An 18,767-nucleotide genomic window follows, 5' to 3' on the forward strand; every position below is an offset into this window, starting at 1 on the left:
GTTTCGGTAAAATTCCCCCAGTCCATAATGAGATAATAGACATTTAACACTGAGGGACTTACTGAGTCGAGATGCAACCACCTACCTTCCCTGAACAACATTTACGAGGCTCTCCTTCTTAACCAGCATGGCGAGCTTAGTAACTGCTTCAAATACGTGTTCGCACTGTAAGATGACATCCCCCTGCGGCAGAGAGGAGAGGACACAGCCATTTCAGCGGCGCGTGCTCGGTTACCAGTTGTGTCCGACTCTGTGATTCTATGGACTGGAGCCCGCCAGGCTCTTCTGTCCATGGGGATTCACCAGGCAAGAATCCTGGAGTGGCTTGCCATTTCCTCCTCCAGGGGCTCTTCCCAACCCAGGGACCGAACCTGCATCTCTCTTAAGTCTCCTGCATTGGTGGGCAGGTTCTTTACCACTAGTACCACCTGGGAAGCCCTTCAGTCACAGTGGCTTCAAGGAAAAATACCACTGAGGTTTCACTGGGGGCAGCTAAAGATATCGGCAGTGTTTCTCCCTGTTAACAGCCCCACGGCCAGCAGTTACCTTTTGCTTGATGTCTGCTTGCGAAACGTGAATGACTAAGATCCCGTCACTGAGGCTGCTGGTGGAGACACCTTAGGGCAGATGCAAAGTCAGGTGCCAGGAACTGGACAAGTTGATGCAAAGACAGGGAAAAGAGGCCCGCTTGGGGGTTCCCAACCCCACGCTTTTTCCCTCCTAGCTGGGCTTTATGGGGTGGCAGGCAAATACTCCAGCAGTCAGCGTCTGTGCTTGGAATAAGAAGCTGTCACGGGTGACTGGCATCCTACCTGGATGCTGGAGTGAGATGCCATGGGCCTTTATGCCAGGATCAGGCACAGGCCAGGCCTGGCTGCCCTGGGTTTTGTGGGTACCCTTCATTAGGTCATTTTAAAAATATTTATTTATCTGATGGTGCTGGGTCTTAGTTGTGACATGTGGGAATCTGGTTCCCTGTCCAGGACCCCCTGAACAGGGAATCTGGGCCCTCTGGGCCCCCTGCATTGGGAGTGCAGAGTCTTAGCCACTGCCACCAGGGAAGCCCCTCACTTGGTCTTTCAGCGAAGGAGCTGCTTCCTTGCTGGTGCTCCTGGGAGCTGAGTCCACCCAGTGAGTCAGCTTAAGATCGCCTGCTTCTTACCTCTGAGGGTGGGGTACTCTATTTTCTGCTTGATTTTGGCAAGTTCCACCACGTAGGCTGCTTTCTGAGTGAGGATGAGCTGCCGCTGCCGCGTCTTGAAGCCTTTCCTGTCGTATTTAGTGACTGGGACGCCGTACTGCAAGGAGGTGACCGTCACTGCGAGAGATGCTCGAATCACAGGGGCGGGGGCAGCCCACCGAGTCCCCTGTTCCTCGGACTCCAGCATCGTGGCTTCAGGCACTCAGCTGAGGGGCTCAGATGGTGCACAGATGGGTTTTCCCTGAACCCTGGCTCTCTGTGAGATAGACGTGATTCCTGGCTCTGCCTATGGTGTGACCTGAGGAATTCAAGGCCCTGGCATCGGCCTCACCAGGCTGCTCTGAAAACTCAGCAGAGATGAAGACACTCTGCGGGCGCTGGAGAGCAATCTAACCTGGTCACCGGTGTCTGGTGCCCAGGAGACCAAGTGACCCAGCAGCCCTTGAGCTGCCACGGTCACTGGCTGCTGCGTGCCTGCGCCCCTCACACCCCCAACCCTCCGTCCTCCCCGTTCACAGAAACACAAAGGCACTGAGACCATAAGTCACCTGCCCAGGGGTCGCACAGCTCAGTTACGAAGCCCTCGTGGGTGCCCGGCACCCCCGCCACACCGCTTCTAATGGGATGTTTAATGATTACGTGCATAGCCGCATTCCACTCAACTTCACAGGACATCAGACACAGTGGGGTGACAGATGAGGGCCATAAGGACAGCAACGGGTACCAAAGATTACGGCCCCTCCTTGTCTCAGCATCTGGAGCAGCACAGCTGAGAGCTGGGGCCCCACACGTGCACCCCTGCTTTCAGATAGTGCTTCCAGCCCCGCTTTGTGTAGGAAACACACCCTATTCTCAGACTTTGAGGGGAAGTCCTGTCTCAGGCGAGGACACACAGCTCCTTACCTGGACTTTCTCGCTGCTGAGGAGTTGAAGCACTTTGGGATTAATGTCTCCTTCATCTAAGGAGGCAACCAGAACACAGTGAGTCATCACTGGGTACCAGCCCTGGGCAGAAGCCAGAGGCATTGGCTGGTTTTACGTCTCCCTGTGACCTAGACCTCAAGCTGGGAGATAGCTGTCAGGAAATGCTAGGCGTCAAACATCTTCCTTTGACTCTTTTTTTTTTTTTTAATAGGGCAAACGAGCATGTAGATTGAAAAAGGGACTTACCTATTCGGCTGTTGGCAAAGGGTTGATTTAGGCTTTCTGCATAGCCTTCTTTCTTTCCCCTGAATATTTCACTCGTGACCACCTTTTCCTGCATCTGGTACAGTTAAAAGTACAGAACGGTAGCCGTGAGGCTCTTGGGGACCCAAAGAGGTCCATGTTAGCGCTGACTTTCCTGAACAAGTCAGGCTCCTTGGGGAGCCTTGCCACACCTCTGCCGAGGAGTCAGAGCACGCAGAAGTCAAACACATCTGGCTTGGACCAAAGCTCCAAACGTTCTACTGCTGAGAGACTGACGTTGACGCTTGGGCTTGTCCCTACTTGCACTGACTTCTTGGAAGTAGAATGTTCACTGTTTGAGAGAGCACTTTCATCTAGGTCAGAGGTGACAAACTACAGCCCGCGAGCCAAATCCAGTAAAGCGCTGTGAGTGGTGTATATTTTGGAGCAGGGCTGTGCCCTTTATTTACAGGTTGTCTCTGGCAGCTTGTGTGCTGCCGTGGAACAGTAATTTCAACAGAAATGGTGTGGCCCACAAAGCCTAGAATACTGCCCTCTAGCTCTTCATAGGAAAAAAAAAATCTGCTGACTGGCAGATGAAATAAAACCACACCTCCAGAGAGGGGGCCGTCTGGATGGTGTTTCCATGGTAACAGTGCTAGCAAGACAGTGATGGTGCTTATGACACTTGCCAGCTCAGGAGGGCTCTGTGCTAAGTGGTCCACGTGCATCTTATCCTCAAGGGATGTATGAGGCATGGGCCTTGTGTGACCCTCGTTACAGGTGAGACGGTGGATGAGGACCGCGGGCCCTCGCGGGGCTCCACCCACCCCTCTCCGGTCCTGCCACCTGCCCGCATGCTGCGTGCCTACCAGGGCTCTCCTCTCGGCGGTGATCCCACGGCAGTACTTCCGGACCAGGTTCCTGGTGCACATCTTCCTGAGCAGATCGGATGCCTGTGTGGGGAACACACCTGTTTTCCACCTGCCTCCCCCACCCGCCCCCACTTTCAGGCTTCAGCCACCAAAACAGAAGCTTTGAAAGCAGGGCCGAACTCAGTGTGATGTACAAGCAGCGCGTTAATATTTTCTGATCAAAGAGAGCTGCTCATCTCCCACTCTTTCCGATAAACTGTCTTATGGCTAAACTGGTGGTTTTTAACCCTGAATGAGTTTTGAGTCCCCTGGATTGCTGGCTAGGAGGTTCCAAGAGACGCCGACTCAGGGGCCCTGGTGGGAGGGGGGCCAGGAATCTTACAATCGCCCCCACTCTGTGCTGCAGACACACAGGTTCCCCGCAGCATCTTCTGAAAAACACTATTCTAGGCGACCATCCCTGAACCCATGTGAAAGGTTGCAATAAGGACAGAAGCCATTCAGAAGTGCCGTGTGTAAACAGACCTCCTCTGGTGTCATGCTTTGAGAGAGAATATGACAGATTCTGAGTTCAGTTGCTCAGGCATCGCCCTCACGGGGAAATGCTTTATCTGGGGAGGCAGCACAGAGCAACAGTCTTCCATGGTGGCTCAGCTGGTAAAGAAGCCGCATGCAGTGCAGGAGACCTGAGTTCGATCCCTAGGTCGGGAAGATCCCCTGGAGAAGGGCATGGCTACCCCCTGCAGTGTTCTGGCCTAGAGAATTTCTTGGACTGTACAGCCCACGGGGTCGCAAAGAGTCGGACACGACTGAGCGACTTTCGCTAAGCTCCACCCATGCCATCTGCCACATGTGTTCTGGAAGGGTCCTTACAGTTCCCAAGATGCCAGGAGGCCTCAGCCAGCTCTTGTCCAAGACGTTCTTCGGGACGTGATGCCGAAGGTTCAAGATGTAATTCTTGCGCACGAACACGATGAAATCCTCGTTGTCAGGACAGAGGGGCCTGTTGCGATTGATGAACCCCTTTATGAACCTGTGCGGGAGAGAGTGTTGTTAGTTGCTATTTCCTCGCTTCCTGTTTCTTCGCTGAGTTCTCTCCTGCACTGGTTTGAGTCACTGTCAGCCAAAACAATGGGAGATTAAATTTGCTCACCACGTAGGGCCACGGGTCAAACCTGCCCCCAAAGACATGTTCTATTTCACCCATGCCATGCTTTGGTTTTATTTTGAGTAACCTGAATCTGAGAGGTATTGCATGAAAGCCAGATTTCCAGCTTTCCTTGAAAGAAAGCCAAAGTTCTGGCCAGACTGGCCCAAGAGCCATGGGCTGAAGCGGGGTGATGACTGCCCCTCTGAGGTGGACTGAGGGTTTCTTTTGGCCTCGGTACCCACCCTATGGTTCTTCTTCATCCCAGCTCATGAGACCTGCTGCACCAGCCTGGCCTCAGAAGCATTTGACTCTGTGACTTGAGAACTAGGCTAAGAGAAACGTTGAATGTTGTGAGCTGTGATCACCGTCCAGTGAGGGTACTCAAAGGAAGGAGATGGAATGGAAGTCCTCAGGGCTGACGTCCTGCAGGAAAGACGGGTTCTCTGCCCAAAGCCAAAATCTCAGCCAAGTCCACGACCACCCTCTGCAGTATGGCGGCAGCACTCAGAAACCTCCCCGCCTTACCAAAGTCGATGGAGAACTTACTTCCTTACAGTCTGCACTGCCCACTTCCTCCTCTTGGCCTCCGTCCGAGCCAGGGCCCCACGCCAGTGGGCTTCGAGCGTGATGGCTGAAAGAGGTCACCGCTGGCATTAGAAGGTGAGCGCAATCCCTTAAATACAAGAGCCTCTTCAAGAATGATGCACCCCCTCCACAAACTCCTGGACACCGCTGCAGCACTCTGCCAGTCCCCGAGATGGAAAGTGGGATGAGAGTCTTCATCCCACTTCAGAGGGACCCCTGAACCAGGAGGACAGAGGAGCAGAGGGAACTGGGGGGTATAAAGGCAAAGCCTGAAACCGTGCTGGGGGCCGGGGTCCCCAGGCCTTTTTGAGGGAGCAGAGTGGCCCTCGGTGACACAGGTTGGTCCCACCCCTGCATTTGCCCTGCCTCTATCTCATGTAGAGTTTTAGCCATCTACGCTAAAAATCGGGACATATAAAAATTAGACTTCTGGCTCATGTCCCAATTTTTAAAAGCTTTTCAGATTTTTTTTCCCGTTAATTATGAAACTCAAAGTGCTTTTCTTGTGTTCCTCATGGCAACACTGTTACAAAAACAAACAGCCAGAAACAGCCCAAACGTCTGTCAACAGAACAGCTAAATTGTGGTGCGCTCATAGAACACCAGCGGTCAGCACACTGTGGCCCCCGGGACCAACTGCCCCGTTTGTAAATAAAGTTTTATTGCAACAAAAATGTCACACACAAAAAAAAGTGGTATAATTTTATGGAGTTCAAAACAGTCCCACAAGTGTATTATTTCATGATGCATCCAGAGATGATAAAACTGTAAAGAAAAACACGGAACTAATAATGCGAAGTTCAGAAGAGTGGTGTGTGTGGAGGGAGGGGGTGATGCTGAGAAGTGATTTGGGAGGGACAGAGCAGAGGGGCTCCAAGAACAGTCATGGTGTTAATAACCTTAAAAAAATTGTCCTTTAAATACACATATATGTTGTGGATCAAATAAAACACGTCCACAAAACAAGTAGAGACTGCAGTGTTATAATCTCTGCTCAACCTAGACAGCATATTAAAAAGCAGAGATGTTACTTTGCCAACAAAGGTCCATATAGTCAGAGATACGGTTTTTCTAGTAGTCATGTACGGATATGAGAGTCAGACCATAAGAAGGACCGAGCACCGAAGAATTGATGCTTTTGAACTGCGGTGCTAGAGAAGACTCTTGAGAGTCCCTTGGACTGCAAGGAGATCAAACCAGTCAGTCCTAAAGGAAATCAGTCCTGGGTGTTCATTGGAAGGTCTGTGGATGACAGGGAAACGGTGGGCCTGGCAAACTGGAGAGGTCCTGTCCAGCTCTTACCTGCTTGTCTTTTTCTCATGTATGCTCTCCTTTCTAGGCAGCATTTGTACGTGGCTTGGATTCTCGCAACTTAAAACAAAACAAAGCTTTTGGTGAAGTGGCTTTCAATTGTGCATCTTAGCAGTTGTGACCTTCAGAAGGGGGTATCAGCAGTGGCCCTGGGGGCATGCAGGGTAGAGGTGACTGAAGAAGCCGTGGGATGTGACAGGAAGGACCCTATTAAAATCAGGGCAGGGACTTCCCTGGGGGTCCAGTGGTTAAGAATCCACCCACCAATTCAGGGGACGCAGGTTCAATTCCTAGTCAGGGAAGATTCCACGCGCCACGGGGCAACTAAGCTCCTGTGCAACTAGTGAAGCCCACACACCCCGGAGCCCATGCCCGCCACAACAAAAGTCCCCACAGTGAGAAGTCCGAGCACCGCAATGAGGAGTAGCCCCCGCTCGCCACAACTAGAGAGCCCATGTGCAGCAATGAAGCCCCAGTGCAGCCAAACACGATAGATAAATTCTAAAAAGTCAAGGCTGAGGGAAAAACCATACCTAATTGATGTTTACTAAATTCAAAGGCATCTTCAGTAGCAAACAGAGTTCTGGGGAAGCGAATGAATATTTTGGTTCTAGAAATGAAAAAAAAAAAATTCATTATTCACTGGTCATCACCGCCTGCAGTGGGTTGAATAGTATCCCCTCCTCCAAATTCACATCCACTTAGATCCTCAGAATGTGATTCTTATCAGAAATAGGGTCTTTGGAGATGTCATCATAAAGATTGAGAAAAAAACCCACACTGTATTAGGGTGGACCCTAAATCCAATGAGAGTGTTCTTAGAGAAAGACACACAGAGGAACACGGGGAAAAGGCAGCTGGAAGCGGCATGGGAGGAGCCTCCCAGCGAGACTGCGGAGGGAACATACCCTGCTGACAGCTGGGTTTTGGCCTTCTGTCCTCCAGAACTGTGAGACAATAAATTTCCATTGTTTTAAGCCAGCCAGCCTACAGTTAATTTGTAATGCAACCCTAGGAAACTAATTCATCATCCAAACCCCAAGTTACTTCCCTGTGCTTTAAAAGGTGATGACACAGAGTATGGGTCCAAGTTTAAGAGGCGATCCCACCAAATGGCAAAGATTAACTACAAATGTGTGTATGTTTTGATGCCAAGCTCTGTCCGACTCTTTATTGCGACCCCGTGGACTGTAGCCCACCAGGGTCCTCTGTCCATGGGATTCTCCAGGCAAGAACACTGGAGTGGGTTGTCATTTTCTTCTCCAGGGGATCTTCCCGACCCAGAGATCGAACCCACGTCTCCAGCTTGGCGGTGGATTCTTTACCAGTGAGCCACTCACTGATCTCATATTGTCAGCCCACCCCTCTCCCCCAGCCCCAACACTTCAAGGGAAACTTCCCAAGGCAGCCACTGGGAGGCAGCACCGCGTGGTGTCACAGGAACCCACTTTCTCATCCGAGGTTATGGATGGGGGCCGATACAACCTCTGACCCCTCATGACCCACCTCCCTTCAGAAGTGCTACGCCCAATTCCCCTCATAAATCCGGATTGGAAAAGCCACTGCCTCTGGGAGTAGGGCCCAGAATACAAGAATAAAGGATGGGATGGGGCCAGGGTGGTCATAGAGGGCTATATACAAATTGGCAGGCAAAGCCCATTGGCAGATTCAAAGGCAGAGATCCCTAAGGCTGCCATCTCTGCAGCCTGAGAATGGAGCCTCTTCATGCCCGGGCCCTGTCCTATGCAATCAAATTAACGCTGACCAAAATGACCAACAGAGCAGACGAAAATCATCCTGGTTGGCCCCACTGAGCTCTGCCTCAAGCCTTCAACATGAATGAGGGTCCTCCTGCTCGCCAACAATGACAGCTCTGCAGTAATGGGACCCTGGGTTCCAGAACACCACCTTCTGGGAAGCTGGAGGAGCGTTCACATCACAGAAGTCCTAGCACCCCTCGAGAAGTCGGGCACACATTTGAGAAAGGAAGGGATCCAGGCACATAGGGGTGAGGGGGCTCACGTGGCTCCCGTCCTCCCGTTGACACACAGTTCATCCCAGCTCCCGACGCAGGTTAAGAACTCAGGGCTCCTTTACACTTAATCTCCAGTAGGCAGTGATGTAGCCTTTCTTTCTTGCCATTTAGAGTTTGCGATACTGGGTTTTATTATAAAAGAGATCTGTCTGGTCTTTGTCCCATTGCAGTGTCTCAGCTCCCCAAACCTGTGTGATTTCCCAAGTGATTAGAGCAACAGGGGCCTCTTTTGTTAACACTCTTGGTTTTTGCTCCTGAAATAGCTTCCAAGCGATACAGGTGAAACAGGTGTCTTTTTAAAAATTTACTTCCATTATGGTTTATTGCATGAAGGTGAATGTAGTTCCCTGTGCTGACCTTGCTGTTTATTGATTTTATATATAGTTTTATATTGCCAATCCGCACTCCTATTTTATCCCCTGACCTTCTTTTCCCTGGGTATCATTTATTATTCATAACAAACCCCTTTCAACTACACCATCACCTAACAAGTGATATTTGGAAAGCCCCTCAATAACCTAAGGATGGGAACTGGTCACCAGGGAAACCAGTCTTAGAAAAATTAGAGAGTTGGAAGTTACAGCTCCACTGCTTTGGAGGGGAGAGGGGCTGGAGGTGGAATGAATGAATGACCCTTGGCTAATGAGTTTATCAATCATGTCTGTGTAATGAAGCCTCCATAAAACCCCCCAAAGAATGCAATTTGGAGATCTTCTGGGTACACCTCGAAGAGCTTCCTCCCCTCTCCCACATACCTTGCCCTGTTCATCTCTGCTACCCTTGTTCCTGAGTTATATCCTTTTGTAATAAACTGGTAATCCAGTAAGTAAAATATTGGGTTGGTGAAACATTCAGGCTTTTCCATAAGAAGTTACGGAAGAATCCTAATGAACTTTTTGACCAACCCTCTATTTTTCTTGATTCTTTCAACTGCTCTAGAATAATGAATCAAACCCAAGACAGGGGTCATGAGAACTTTCAGAAACTCAGGTAACAAACAGCTCTTGTGATTGGCTTCTGAGGGGAGAATGGCCTTGGAGGACTGAGCTCCCCCACCTGTGGGACATGACACCCCCCAGGGAGCTGACAGATGTGAGTTTCATTGCAGGATACCCAGCTAGCTGGTGTGTGTGTTGGAAGGTTCTGAGTGAGTGAAGTGTTGAGAGTGAAGGAGAGCATTTTCTTTACAAAACTGCATTTAAATTGAGTGGACGAAAGTATCTGCTAATAAATTTACGTAAACTCCTGAAGGATGAACCTCCAGGCTCAAGATGGAGAAGAACCAATGCGTCAAACACTGTGACCGCGATTTCCGGGACACTCACCTCCCTAACTTGTACTCCTCAGGTTTGTAGCCAATGTACTTGATCAGCCGCTCTACGCCCTCTTCTGGAGGCCCGTGCCAGTGCGGCCAGGTGTCTGGGCACAAGGACTTATACCTGGGGAGAGGACAGGCACATTTAGAAAGCTCCCGGGTCGGGAAGATCCCCTGGAGGAGGACATGGCAACCCACTCCACTATTCTTGGCTGGGAAATCCCATGGACAGAGGAGCCTGGTGGGCTACAGTCCCTGGGGCTACAAACAGTAGAACACAGCTAAGCAACTGAGCATGCACACACACACGCACACACCTTCCCTGAGCTCCCCGAGAGATCTGCTTTGCTCTTCTGGGCATGCCAACCACTCAGAGGAGACTTCACACCGAAGCCTCCTAGAAGCATCACTCCAGTCTCTGCCCCTGTCCTCAGATGGCCTTCTCCCCTGTGTCCCTCTGTGAGTCTCTCTCTGTTGTAAGAACCCTCTCATTGGACTTAGGGTCCACCCTAATTCAGTGTGATTTCATCTCAATCTTTATATTGACAACATCACAAAGACCCTATTTCTGATAAGAATCACATTCTGAGGGTGGATGTCAGTTTGGGACAGGAGGACACTGCTCATCAGAGGTTTATATTAGCAGGTAGGTAAATTATTAAAATAGCAGTAGGGGAAGAGATTGTTACTTAATAAATGCATATAAACATATTATCAAGACACAAGGCTTCTGGGAGAAAATTCAGCAAGATCCTCGGTAGAGAAAGGGATTCCCAGGTGGCACTAGTGATAAAGAATCCGCCTGCCGGGCAGGATATGCAAGAAAGCCAGGTTCCGTCCCTGGGTCAGGAAGATCCCCTAGAATAGGAAGTGGCAACCCACTCCAGTGTTCTTGCCAGCAGAATCCGGTGGACAGGTGCCTGGTGGGCTACAGTCCCTGGGGCTACAAAGAGCTGGACGTGGCTGAGCAACTGAGCATCACCATTGGCAGAGAAAAATCTGATATTAAACGAAGACTGAAAATAAACATCCCAAAATGCTGAAATTTCAGAGTGTAGTATCTTGACGTAAGTGGGATAATGCAAGGAATTGGATTTAAAGTGTAACCTATGCCTGCGCTTTTTATAATTATGAAAAAGCTGTACTTCAGAGACTTCCCTGGCGGTCCAGTGGCTAAGACTCTGCACTTCCAGTGCAGGGGGTCACGTATTCTATCCCTGATCAGGGAACTAAGATCCCACCTGCTGTGAGGCATGCCCCCCCCAAAAAAAAAAGTTCAAAAGAAATTGAATGTTAAGTTAAAATATGGAATAACAATATTCAACCATGTTAACCTACAAACACAACCATTTTATTATGCTTCTCTTGAAAGGGTAAAAATGTGTTGTTTGCACACACAACAAGCAGCCCAACTGATGCACAAGCAATTTGGGCCGTGGTGGTGGTGGTGGATATATCATTAAATCCTTACCAAATCCTTGAGAGCAGCTTAATCCCCGTGTTGCACGTGAGCAATTAGGTCACGGGGGAAGAGGAAGATCGGGGATTCCCACCCAAGAATCTGTGGCTCCAATGCCCACCTTCTTACCACTACCCCTGCGTCTTAATTTTTTTTTTTTTAACACTTGCGTCTCTTGACAGCCCATGAGGCCAAGGGGATTGCTCCCAGAATGACCCGCAATAAACCAGCAGCGGTGGGAACAGACTTCCCCAGCCAAGTTGACTCCAGGGGAGTGTGGCCCACGTCTGCCCTCTGATGGCAAGTCTGTGCATTGGCCCTTGTACTTCCTAGATGCCAAAGAAGTACTGTTGCTGCCGTTGCTGCCGAGTGGCTTCAGTCGTGTCGGACTCTGTGCGACCCCAGAGACGGCAGCCCACAAGGCTTCCCCGTCCCTGGGATTCTCCAGGCAAGAACACTGGAGTGGGTTGCCATTTCCTTCTCCAATGCATGAAAGTGAAAAGTGAAAAGTGAAATTGAAGTCGCTCAGTCATGTCCGACTCCTAGCGACCCCATGGACTGCAGCCCACCAGGCTCCTCCATCCATGGGATTTACCAGGCAAGAGTACTGGAGTGGGGTGCCATTGCCTTCTCAGAAAAGAAGTCCTGGGTTGGCCAAAAAGCTCATTCGGGTTTTGGGAAACCCAAATGAACTTTTTGGCCAACCCAATGCATTAGTGGTTTAGCGAAATGAAGGGAAGGTGGTAAACCAAGTCAGCTTCCTATTCTCTGGAATGCCATCACTGTCACAGCTGCAGCAGGTAAGAACCAAATGAGTTTCCTGGGGGGATGACCTTTTATTCATCGCTGCTCACTTCATCGGCTTAAGATCCACAAAACAAACTTTACCTTTGCAAGAAATGCTCATACTTCCGTCGGTAGGCGAAGCCAGCCCGTCTCACCCGCAGGTGCTCCATCAGCCCCAGGTACTTGACCTGATGCCTGATAAGGAAGTCATCGAACTTGCCTTTGGAAACACAGAAGGAGGAGTGATGATAAAGGAGCACATGGGCGTGTTTCATCTAAGACAAGACCAGAGGCTACACGCTGACGCTCTCTGGACTAGGTCTAGCCACAGATATGTCCTGTTAGGTTCTAAGTGTGTTTCTTTTAACGGGGGGTGGGGGTGGGGCTATCAGGAAAATCTGAACTTCTGGTTTCTCTTGAAAAACCATGATGGGACTTCCCTGGTGGTCCAGGGGTTAGGATGTCACCTTCCAGGGCAGAGGGTGCAGATTCCATCCCTGGTCAGGGTCTTAAGATCCCACATGCCTTGTGGCCAAAAGAACCAATACAGAAAACAAATATTGTAACAAATCCAATGAAGACTTAAAAAAAAAAAATCTTCAGAAAAGCCATAAGATCTGGTCATTCTGGACCTAGACTCTCATGTGGCGATAGGTGCCCTGTAGACAGGGTGTGCCTGCTGCAGTTCGCCGCAGTCCCCTCCATTCCCTATTGCCTCACAGCCAGACTGCTTCCCTCATTTGCTCTTCCTGCCTGGCTGCATGACCTGATGGTGAGAGCATGGCGCAGGTTCAGCAAATACCCCAGGCCTAGACCATCTGGAAACGGAGCAGGCAATGGCACCCCACTCCAGGACTCTTGCCTGGAAAATCCCATGGATGGAGGAGCCTGGTGGGCTGCAGTCCATGGGGTCGCAAAGAGTCGGACATGACTGAGTGACTTCCCTTTCACTTTTCACTTTCCTGCATTGGAGAAGGAAATGGCAACCCACTCCAGTGTTCTTGACTGCAGGATCCCAGGGACGGGGGAGCCTGGTGGGCTGCCGTCTATGGGGTCTCACAGAGTCGGACACGACTGAAGCGACTTAGCAGCAGCAGACCATCTGGAAAACTGCACTGGCTGGAAAGAAGCAGGGTGGCTTCCCCTCGCTGCTGAGGTCTGCCAGGCTCAGCTTCGTTGGCCCCAAAACTGGCCAGGCTCTGAGCCATGCTCACAGGGCCCACAAAAGTCACCTTCCTTCCTATTCATTTACCTTCTATTTCTTTGATACGGTTTCTAAAAGCATTCTTTTTTGAAAATGTTATTTTTGGCTGTGCAAGGTCTTCACTGCCGTGCAGGCTTTTTCTCGAGTTGTAGTTAGTTGCCGTGCATGGGCTTCACGTTGCAGTGGCTTCTGTGGCGGAGGACAGGCTCCAGGGTTCAGAGCCCCCCGGCTCCAGAGCGCAGGCTCAGTGGATGTGCTGCATGGGCTTAGCTGCTCTGCAGCCTGTGGGATCTTCCCGGATCTGGGACCAAACCTGTGTCTCCTGCATCGGCAGGCAGGTTCTTTACCACTGAGCCACCAGGGAAGCCCCGTTTACCTTCTGTTATTAAATACTAATGACAAGCAGCAAGCCTGTGCTGGTTTTTAGGACTTTACCCTGCTACCATCTTGCTTTTCCTCCCGGCCTCCCTTCCCTCAGCTCAGGGTTCCAAACGATTCTCAACTCACTGGGTTCTTTCCTCTCATTGGGCTTGATGCAACGGATGTACGAAGGTTCCTTGGAGATGAGAATTTCCAGAAGGCTGCCCAGACTGTTTTTAAACTGAGTCCCCACCTGCAGGGAGACAGAATGAGCTGACCACACAGCATTGCTCCCCGTTTATACAGAAAAGGCTGGCTCAAGGCGGAGACTGGTCTTTCAGACCCGAACTCTTAACAGACCAGTTCTAGTGGGCTGGCCAAAAAGTTCACTCGGGCATGGTACCGCCAAACTGGAATGAACTTTCTTGGCCAACCCAGTACTTACTACCTGTCACGAGCCGTTTTGCCAATGAAGAGAAGGGTTTGGGTGTCCTGGCATGAGAAGCCTGACCTCCGTCTGGTGCAGTGCAGGCTGGACAAACATGGTCCCAGGATGGCTTTGTCACTCATTGAATGGCAAGCGCCCTGCAGGAGCCAGCATTACCGCTGAGCCAGTCTCCTTGTTACCAAGCTTCCTTTATGAGACGACGCTCGTTATCGTAGTTTCTTTCTTTGATGGGTAATATCTTCCTATAGACTGTAAACCCCACAAGGAGAGGAGGACCCCTATCTGTTTGGTTGTTCCCGGATTCCCCTGTGCCCAGCACAGCACCTGGCACACAGTAGGTGTTCAATGAATGTCCGCCAATGAACACACTGGTTGCGAACCTTGGAAAATATATATTTAGTAAAACTTGTTAGAGAAGGATACTTCCAGAAAAAGGAGTGGACAGCTTACAAAATACAGTTAAGTGAAGTGATTGCACTTTGGTGCAAATTGGGTGGTTTCTGCTACCTTTCCAATTTTGCACACAGGCACCCCCCCAGCCACACACACACTCACTGTTGGTGCCCTTCTCCGGTTCTCTAACTCGGCCACCAGGAAGCATTCCTTCAGGATTCTGTTTTTGGACCTGCACAACACCTGTAGGCAAAGAGAAGTGACCGCCACACTTGCTGCTTCAGAAATCACGAAGGGCTCTTCAGGAAAGTTCACATCGGTGTGTCTCTGACGGACCAGAGCTGTTTGCCTTGGGAGCACTTGAAAAGAGGACGGAAAAGGGACTTCCCTAGTGGTCCAGTGGTTAAGACTCAGCACCTCCACTGCAGAGGGCGAGGGTTCGAGCCCTGGGCAGGGAACTAGGATCCCTCATGCCGTGTGTTGTGCGGCCAAAAAATGAAAACAAAGGTGGTCTTGAATTGTCTGTTCTGGCCATGAAGTACTGGAATTCTAATAGAATACATCAAAGAGAAAAATCCAGAAGGCCAAACCTCCCAAATCAGTATTCTGAGTGATATCTCATAACCTTCAAAAATACACAGAGTTAAGTTTCAGACTTACTTCTTTCAGATGTCTGTAGAGGAGATCATTGTTCTTTTCCAAGAATCCTGTAAAACATTGAAAAAAAAAACCTCCTGAATCAATGGCTTTGATTAAAAATATAATTCCATACTGATTGCAAAGGGAAATCCTAAAACTGATCTCTTAATTAAGAGTTTCCCAGACTGGGCAATAATGACATTTGGGGCTGGGTCATTCTTGTTCTTGGGTGTCTGTCCTGGGCACTGTTAAGATACACAATGTAAAATTTACTATTTAAACTATTTGTAAGTGTGCGTTCAGTAGCATTTCGTGAATTTACATTGTTGCACAAGCATCACCACCATCCATCTCTAAAACTCTTTTCTTTTTCCCCTGGTGGAAATTCTGTACGGGTTAAGCACTAATTCCCCATGCCTCGCTGCCTGAGACCCTTGATAACCACTGTTCTACTTTTTGTCTTTATGGATTGGACCGCACACCTCACGTAAGTGGAATTCTTTCATATTTCTTTTTCTGTCTGGCTTATTTCACTTAGCACCACGTTTTCAAGGTTCATCCACATAGTAGCAGGTGTCAGAATTCTTGCCTTTTTGAGCCTGAAATATGGCCCATTTTAAGGACAGAGCACATTTCGTGTGTCTATTCATCCATCGATGGACACTTGGGTGCTTCCACCTTTTGGCTACTATGAATAAAGCTCCTGTGTACATGGGTGTTCAGATACCTGTTCACATTCCTGTTTTCAGTTCTTTTGGATATCTACCCAAAGGTAGTCAAAATAAACTTTTGATGACCTTAGCAAAGCCACTTCTGAAAAACTAATCCTAGGCATATAAGGCGGAGAAGGCAATGGCACCCCACTCCAGTACTCTTGCCTGGAACATCCCATGGATGGAGGAGCCTGGTAGGCTGCAGTCCATGGGGTCTCTAGGAGTCCGACATGACTAAGCGACTTCACTTTCACTTTCATGCATTGGAGAGGGAAATGGCAACCCACTCCAGTATTCTTCCCTGGAGAATCCCAGGGACAGGGGAGCCTGGTGGGCTGCCGTCTATGGGGTCGCACAGAGTCGGGAAGTGACTTAGCAGCAGCACCAGGCATACAAGGAGCACAGGCTGGCTAACTGAAATATACAAAGATGTCAAACACAGAGGACAAGAGACAAAGCTGGAAACAACCACAGGCCTTCAGACAGGTGGCAGGACACAGCCCCATGGGGCGTGCATGTAGCTTTTCAGAAGAAACGCAGAGGAATCCGCCACTATGGAGAGTGAAGGCAGGTCTGGAGGCAAAAGGCCTGGGTCTGACCTCCAGCTCTGCCACTTAATAGCTGAGTGACCTCAGGCAAGTTACTTCACATCTCTGAGCTCAGTGCCTCATAGATTAAAAGGGGACCGATAATGCTGCCCACCTGACTGAGTTCTGTGAGTTTTAAACAAGAAACAGAGGTAAAGCATTTGGGACAGGACCTGGTCCATAGAAAGTGCTCAATGGATGTTAGCTGGAGTCCAAATCGTCGCCAATATCTATTGAATGAAAAATGCAAAGGAAATAACACAAAATAGCCATCTGTATTGTTTAGACGTGTATTTGTGCTCTTTAGATATGTGGGCATACACGTCCCCACGTATGTAATTATATGCATAAGATATTTTTATTTTCCAGTTGATTCTTGTGGTTACCTAAAGGAGAGACTAGGAGTAAAAGGGGTTCTTAGTTTCCCTTCCGTACCTTTCTGTATTGTGAGCAATTTCTAGCCTTACATGTGTATTGGTGAGTCACTAAGTCATGTCCAACTCATTTTGACCCCATGGCACCCACCAAGGTGCCTCTGTCCATGGGATCTCCCAGGCAAAAACACTGGAGTGGGTTGCCATTTCCTTCTTCAGGAGATTTTCCTGACCCAGGGACTGAACCCTCATCTCCTGCATCGGCAGGTGGATTGTTGTTGTTGCTGGGTTTTTTTTTTGTTTGTTTTTTTTTTTTTTTACCACTGAGCCACCAAGCAAACCCTACCTTCCTATTACTTTACTTTTTAAACAAAAATCAGTAGGTTATCTACTTAAAGAGATTTGTCCTATTTAACATTTTTTTCCTTCTTGGGCTCCCTTGTGGCTCCGCTGGTAAAGAATCTGCCTGAAATGCAGGAGACCTGGGTTCGATCCCTGGGTTGGGAAGATCCCCTGGAGAAGGGAAAGGCTAGCCACTCCAGTATTCTGGCCTGGAGCATTCCATGGACTGTATAGTCCATGGGGTCACAGTCGGACACGACTGAGTGACTTTCACTTTTCTTTTTTATACCTCTACATATTTAAGGGGAAAAAACCCCTAATACATGGTATTTTATTTTTTAAAACTTTTTAGTGAAATAAATTTATGTAGAAGTAAACATTATCTGGAACCTAAAGCAGAGGTGACAAAAGAAAATGCATGAAAAATGTGTTGCAAAAATGTTCACAGCAGCATTATTCATGAAAGCAAAATAGTGGAAACGACCCCCATGCACATAACTGATGAAGGGATATGCAACATGTGGTGTAACCATGCAGTGAAATCTTATTTGGCAATTAAAACAGAGTAACAGCAGGGATGAACTGTGAAACCATTATCCTAAGTCATAGAGAACAAAGCGGCCTTTATCAAAGTTAAGAACTTCTGGGCTTTGAAGGATGCCATCAAGACAGTGAAAAAAGATAACTCACAGACTGGAGAAAATACCTGCAAACCATCAATTTGATAAGGGACTTGTAGCTAGAACATAAAGAACCATACGACTCAACACTAATAACTAAAACGATTTAAAAATGCGTAAAGGATCGCAACAAACATTTCTCCAAGGATGAAATGCTAATGGCCAATAAGCACAAGGAAAAATGCTCCACGTCACTAAGCATTAGAAAAATGCACACCCAAACCACCACTTCACACCCCCTAGGATAGCTGGAATCAGAAGACAGACCATGCCAAGCGTTGGTGAGGAAATAGGGAAACTGAGGCCTGCACGCTGCTGGTAGGAAAGCAAAATGGTGCAGCCACTTTGGAAAACCAGTCTGGCAGGTACTCAAGAAATTAAGAACAGAGTTATCACGGGACCCAGCAACTCCACACCCAGGTATTTACCCGAGAGAAAGGGTGACATGCGGCCACAGAAACACAGTCATGTTGACAGCAGCATCATTCACAACAGCCAACAAGTGCAAAGACCCAACGCCCACCCGCTGAGGAGTGAACCGACAAAGGGCAGCGTAGCCGCACGGTGGAACGCCATCTGGCACTTAGGAGCGAGGATACGGATGGACCCTGGGAACATTATTCTAGGGGAAGGAAGCCAGACACGAAAGCCCACACGCTGTGTAAGTCCATTCTTAGGAAATGTCCAGAACAGGCAAATGTCCAGACAGAAAGTTGACTGGTTTGTTGCCCAGGGCTCTGGAAGATGGGCTAGGGGAAAACGGGGAGTGCCTGCTAACATGCATAGGGGTTCTTTTGGGGGTGATGGGGTGATTCTGAAATAGAATGTGGCGACAGGTGTCCAAGTGCACAGAGAATACACTAAACACGTGTCAATTGCACACTTTAAGTGAGTGAAACAGAGGCTATGTGAATCATCTCAGGAAAGTAGTTATATATAAAATTACTACATTTTATAATGCTTAAAAATTTTTTTTGATGTGGAACATTTTAAAAGCCTTTATTGAATTTGTTACAATATTGCTTCTTTTTAAAAATTTTTCCTATATTGCTTCTGTTTTACGTTTTGGTCGTTTGGCTGCGATTCATGAGGGATCTTAGCTCCCAACCATGCTTGCGTTTAAGGCATGGTTAACCACTGGAT

The 18,767-nt window shown here is 48.9% G+C and overlaps 1 protein-coding gene across 1 annotated transcript in view; it reads right to left on the reverse strand.

Annotated features, from left to right (window-relative positions):
- MYO1H (myosin IH) overlaps positions 1-18,767 on the reverse strand; it is a 41,883-nt gene that overhangs the window by 3,520 nt on the left and 19,596 nt on the right. The window contains exons 15-29 of the mRNA XM_027980285.3: positions 14,950-14,996; positions 14,452-14,532; positions 13,596-13,701; positions 11,987-12,104; positions 9,650-9,763; positions 6,823-6,899; positions 6,281-6,349; positions 4,940-5,024; positions 4,117-4,276; positions 3,241-3,324; positions 2,372-2,465; positions 2,105-2,160; positions 1,163-1,298; positions 547-617; positions 86-183 (exon numbers count right to left, since the gene is read on the reverse strand). Coding sequence (XP_027836086.2) covers positions 86-183; positions 547-617; positions 1,163-1,298; positions 2,105-2,160; positions 2,372-2,465; positions 3,241-3,324; positions 4,117-4,276; positions 4,940-5,024; positions 6,281-6,349; positions 6,823-6,899; positions 9,650-9,763; positions 11,987-12,104; positions 13,596-13,701; positions 14,452-14,532; positions 14,950-14,996 — 1,396 coding nt within the window. The remainder of the gene's footprint in view (positions 1-85; positions 184-546; positions 618-1,162; positions 1,299-2,104; positions 2,161-2,371; positions 2,466-3,240; positions 3,325-4,116; positions 4,277-4,939; positions 5,025-6,280; positions 6,350-6,822; positions 6,900-9,649; positions 9,764-11,986; positions 12,105-13,595; positions 13,702-14,451; positions 14,533-14,949; positions 14,997-18,767) is intronic.

Source organism: Ovis aries, chromosome 17, assembly GCF_016772045.2.
Source record: "Ovis aries strain OAR_USU_Benz2616 breed Rambouillet chromosome 17, ARS-UI_Ramb_v3.0, whole genome shotgun sequence".
NCBI classification, from domain to species: Eukaryota; Metazoa; Chordata; class Mammalia; order Artiodactyla; family Bovidae; genus Ovis; species Ovis aries.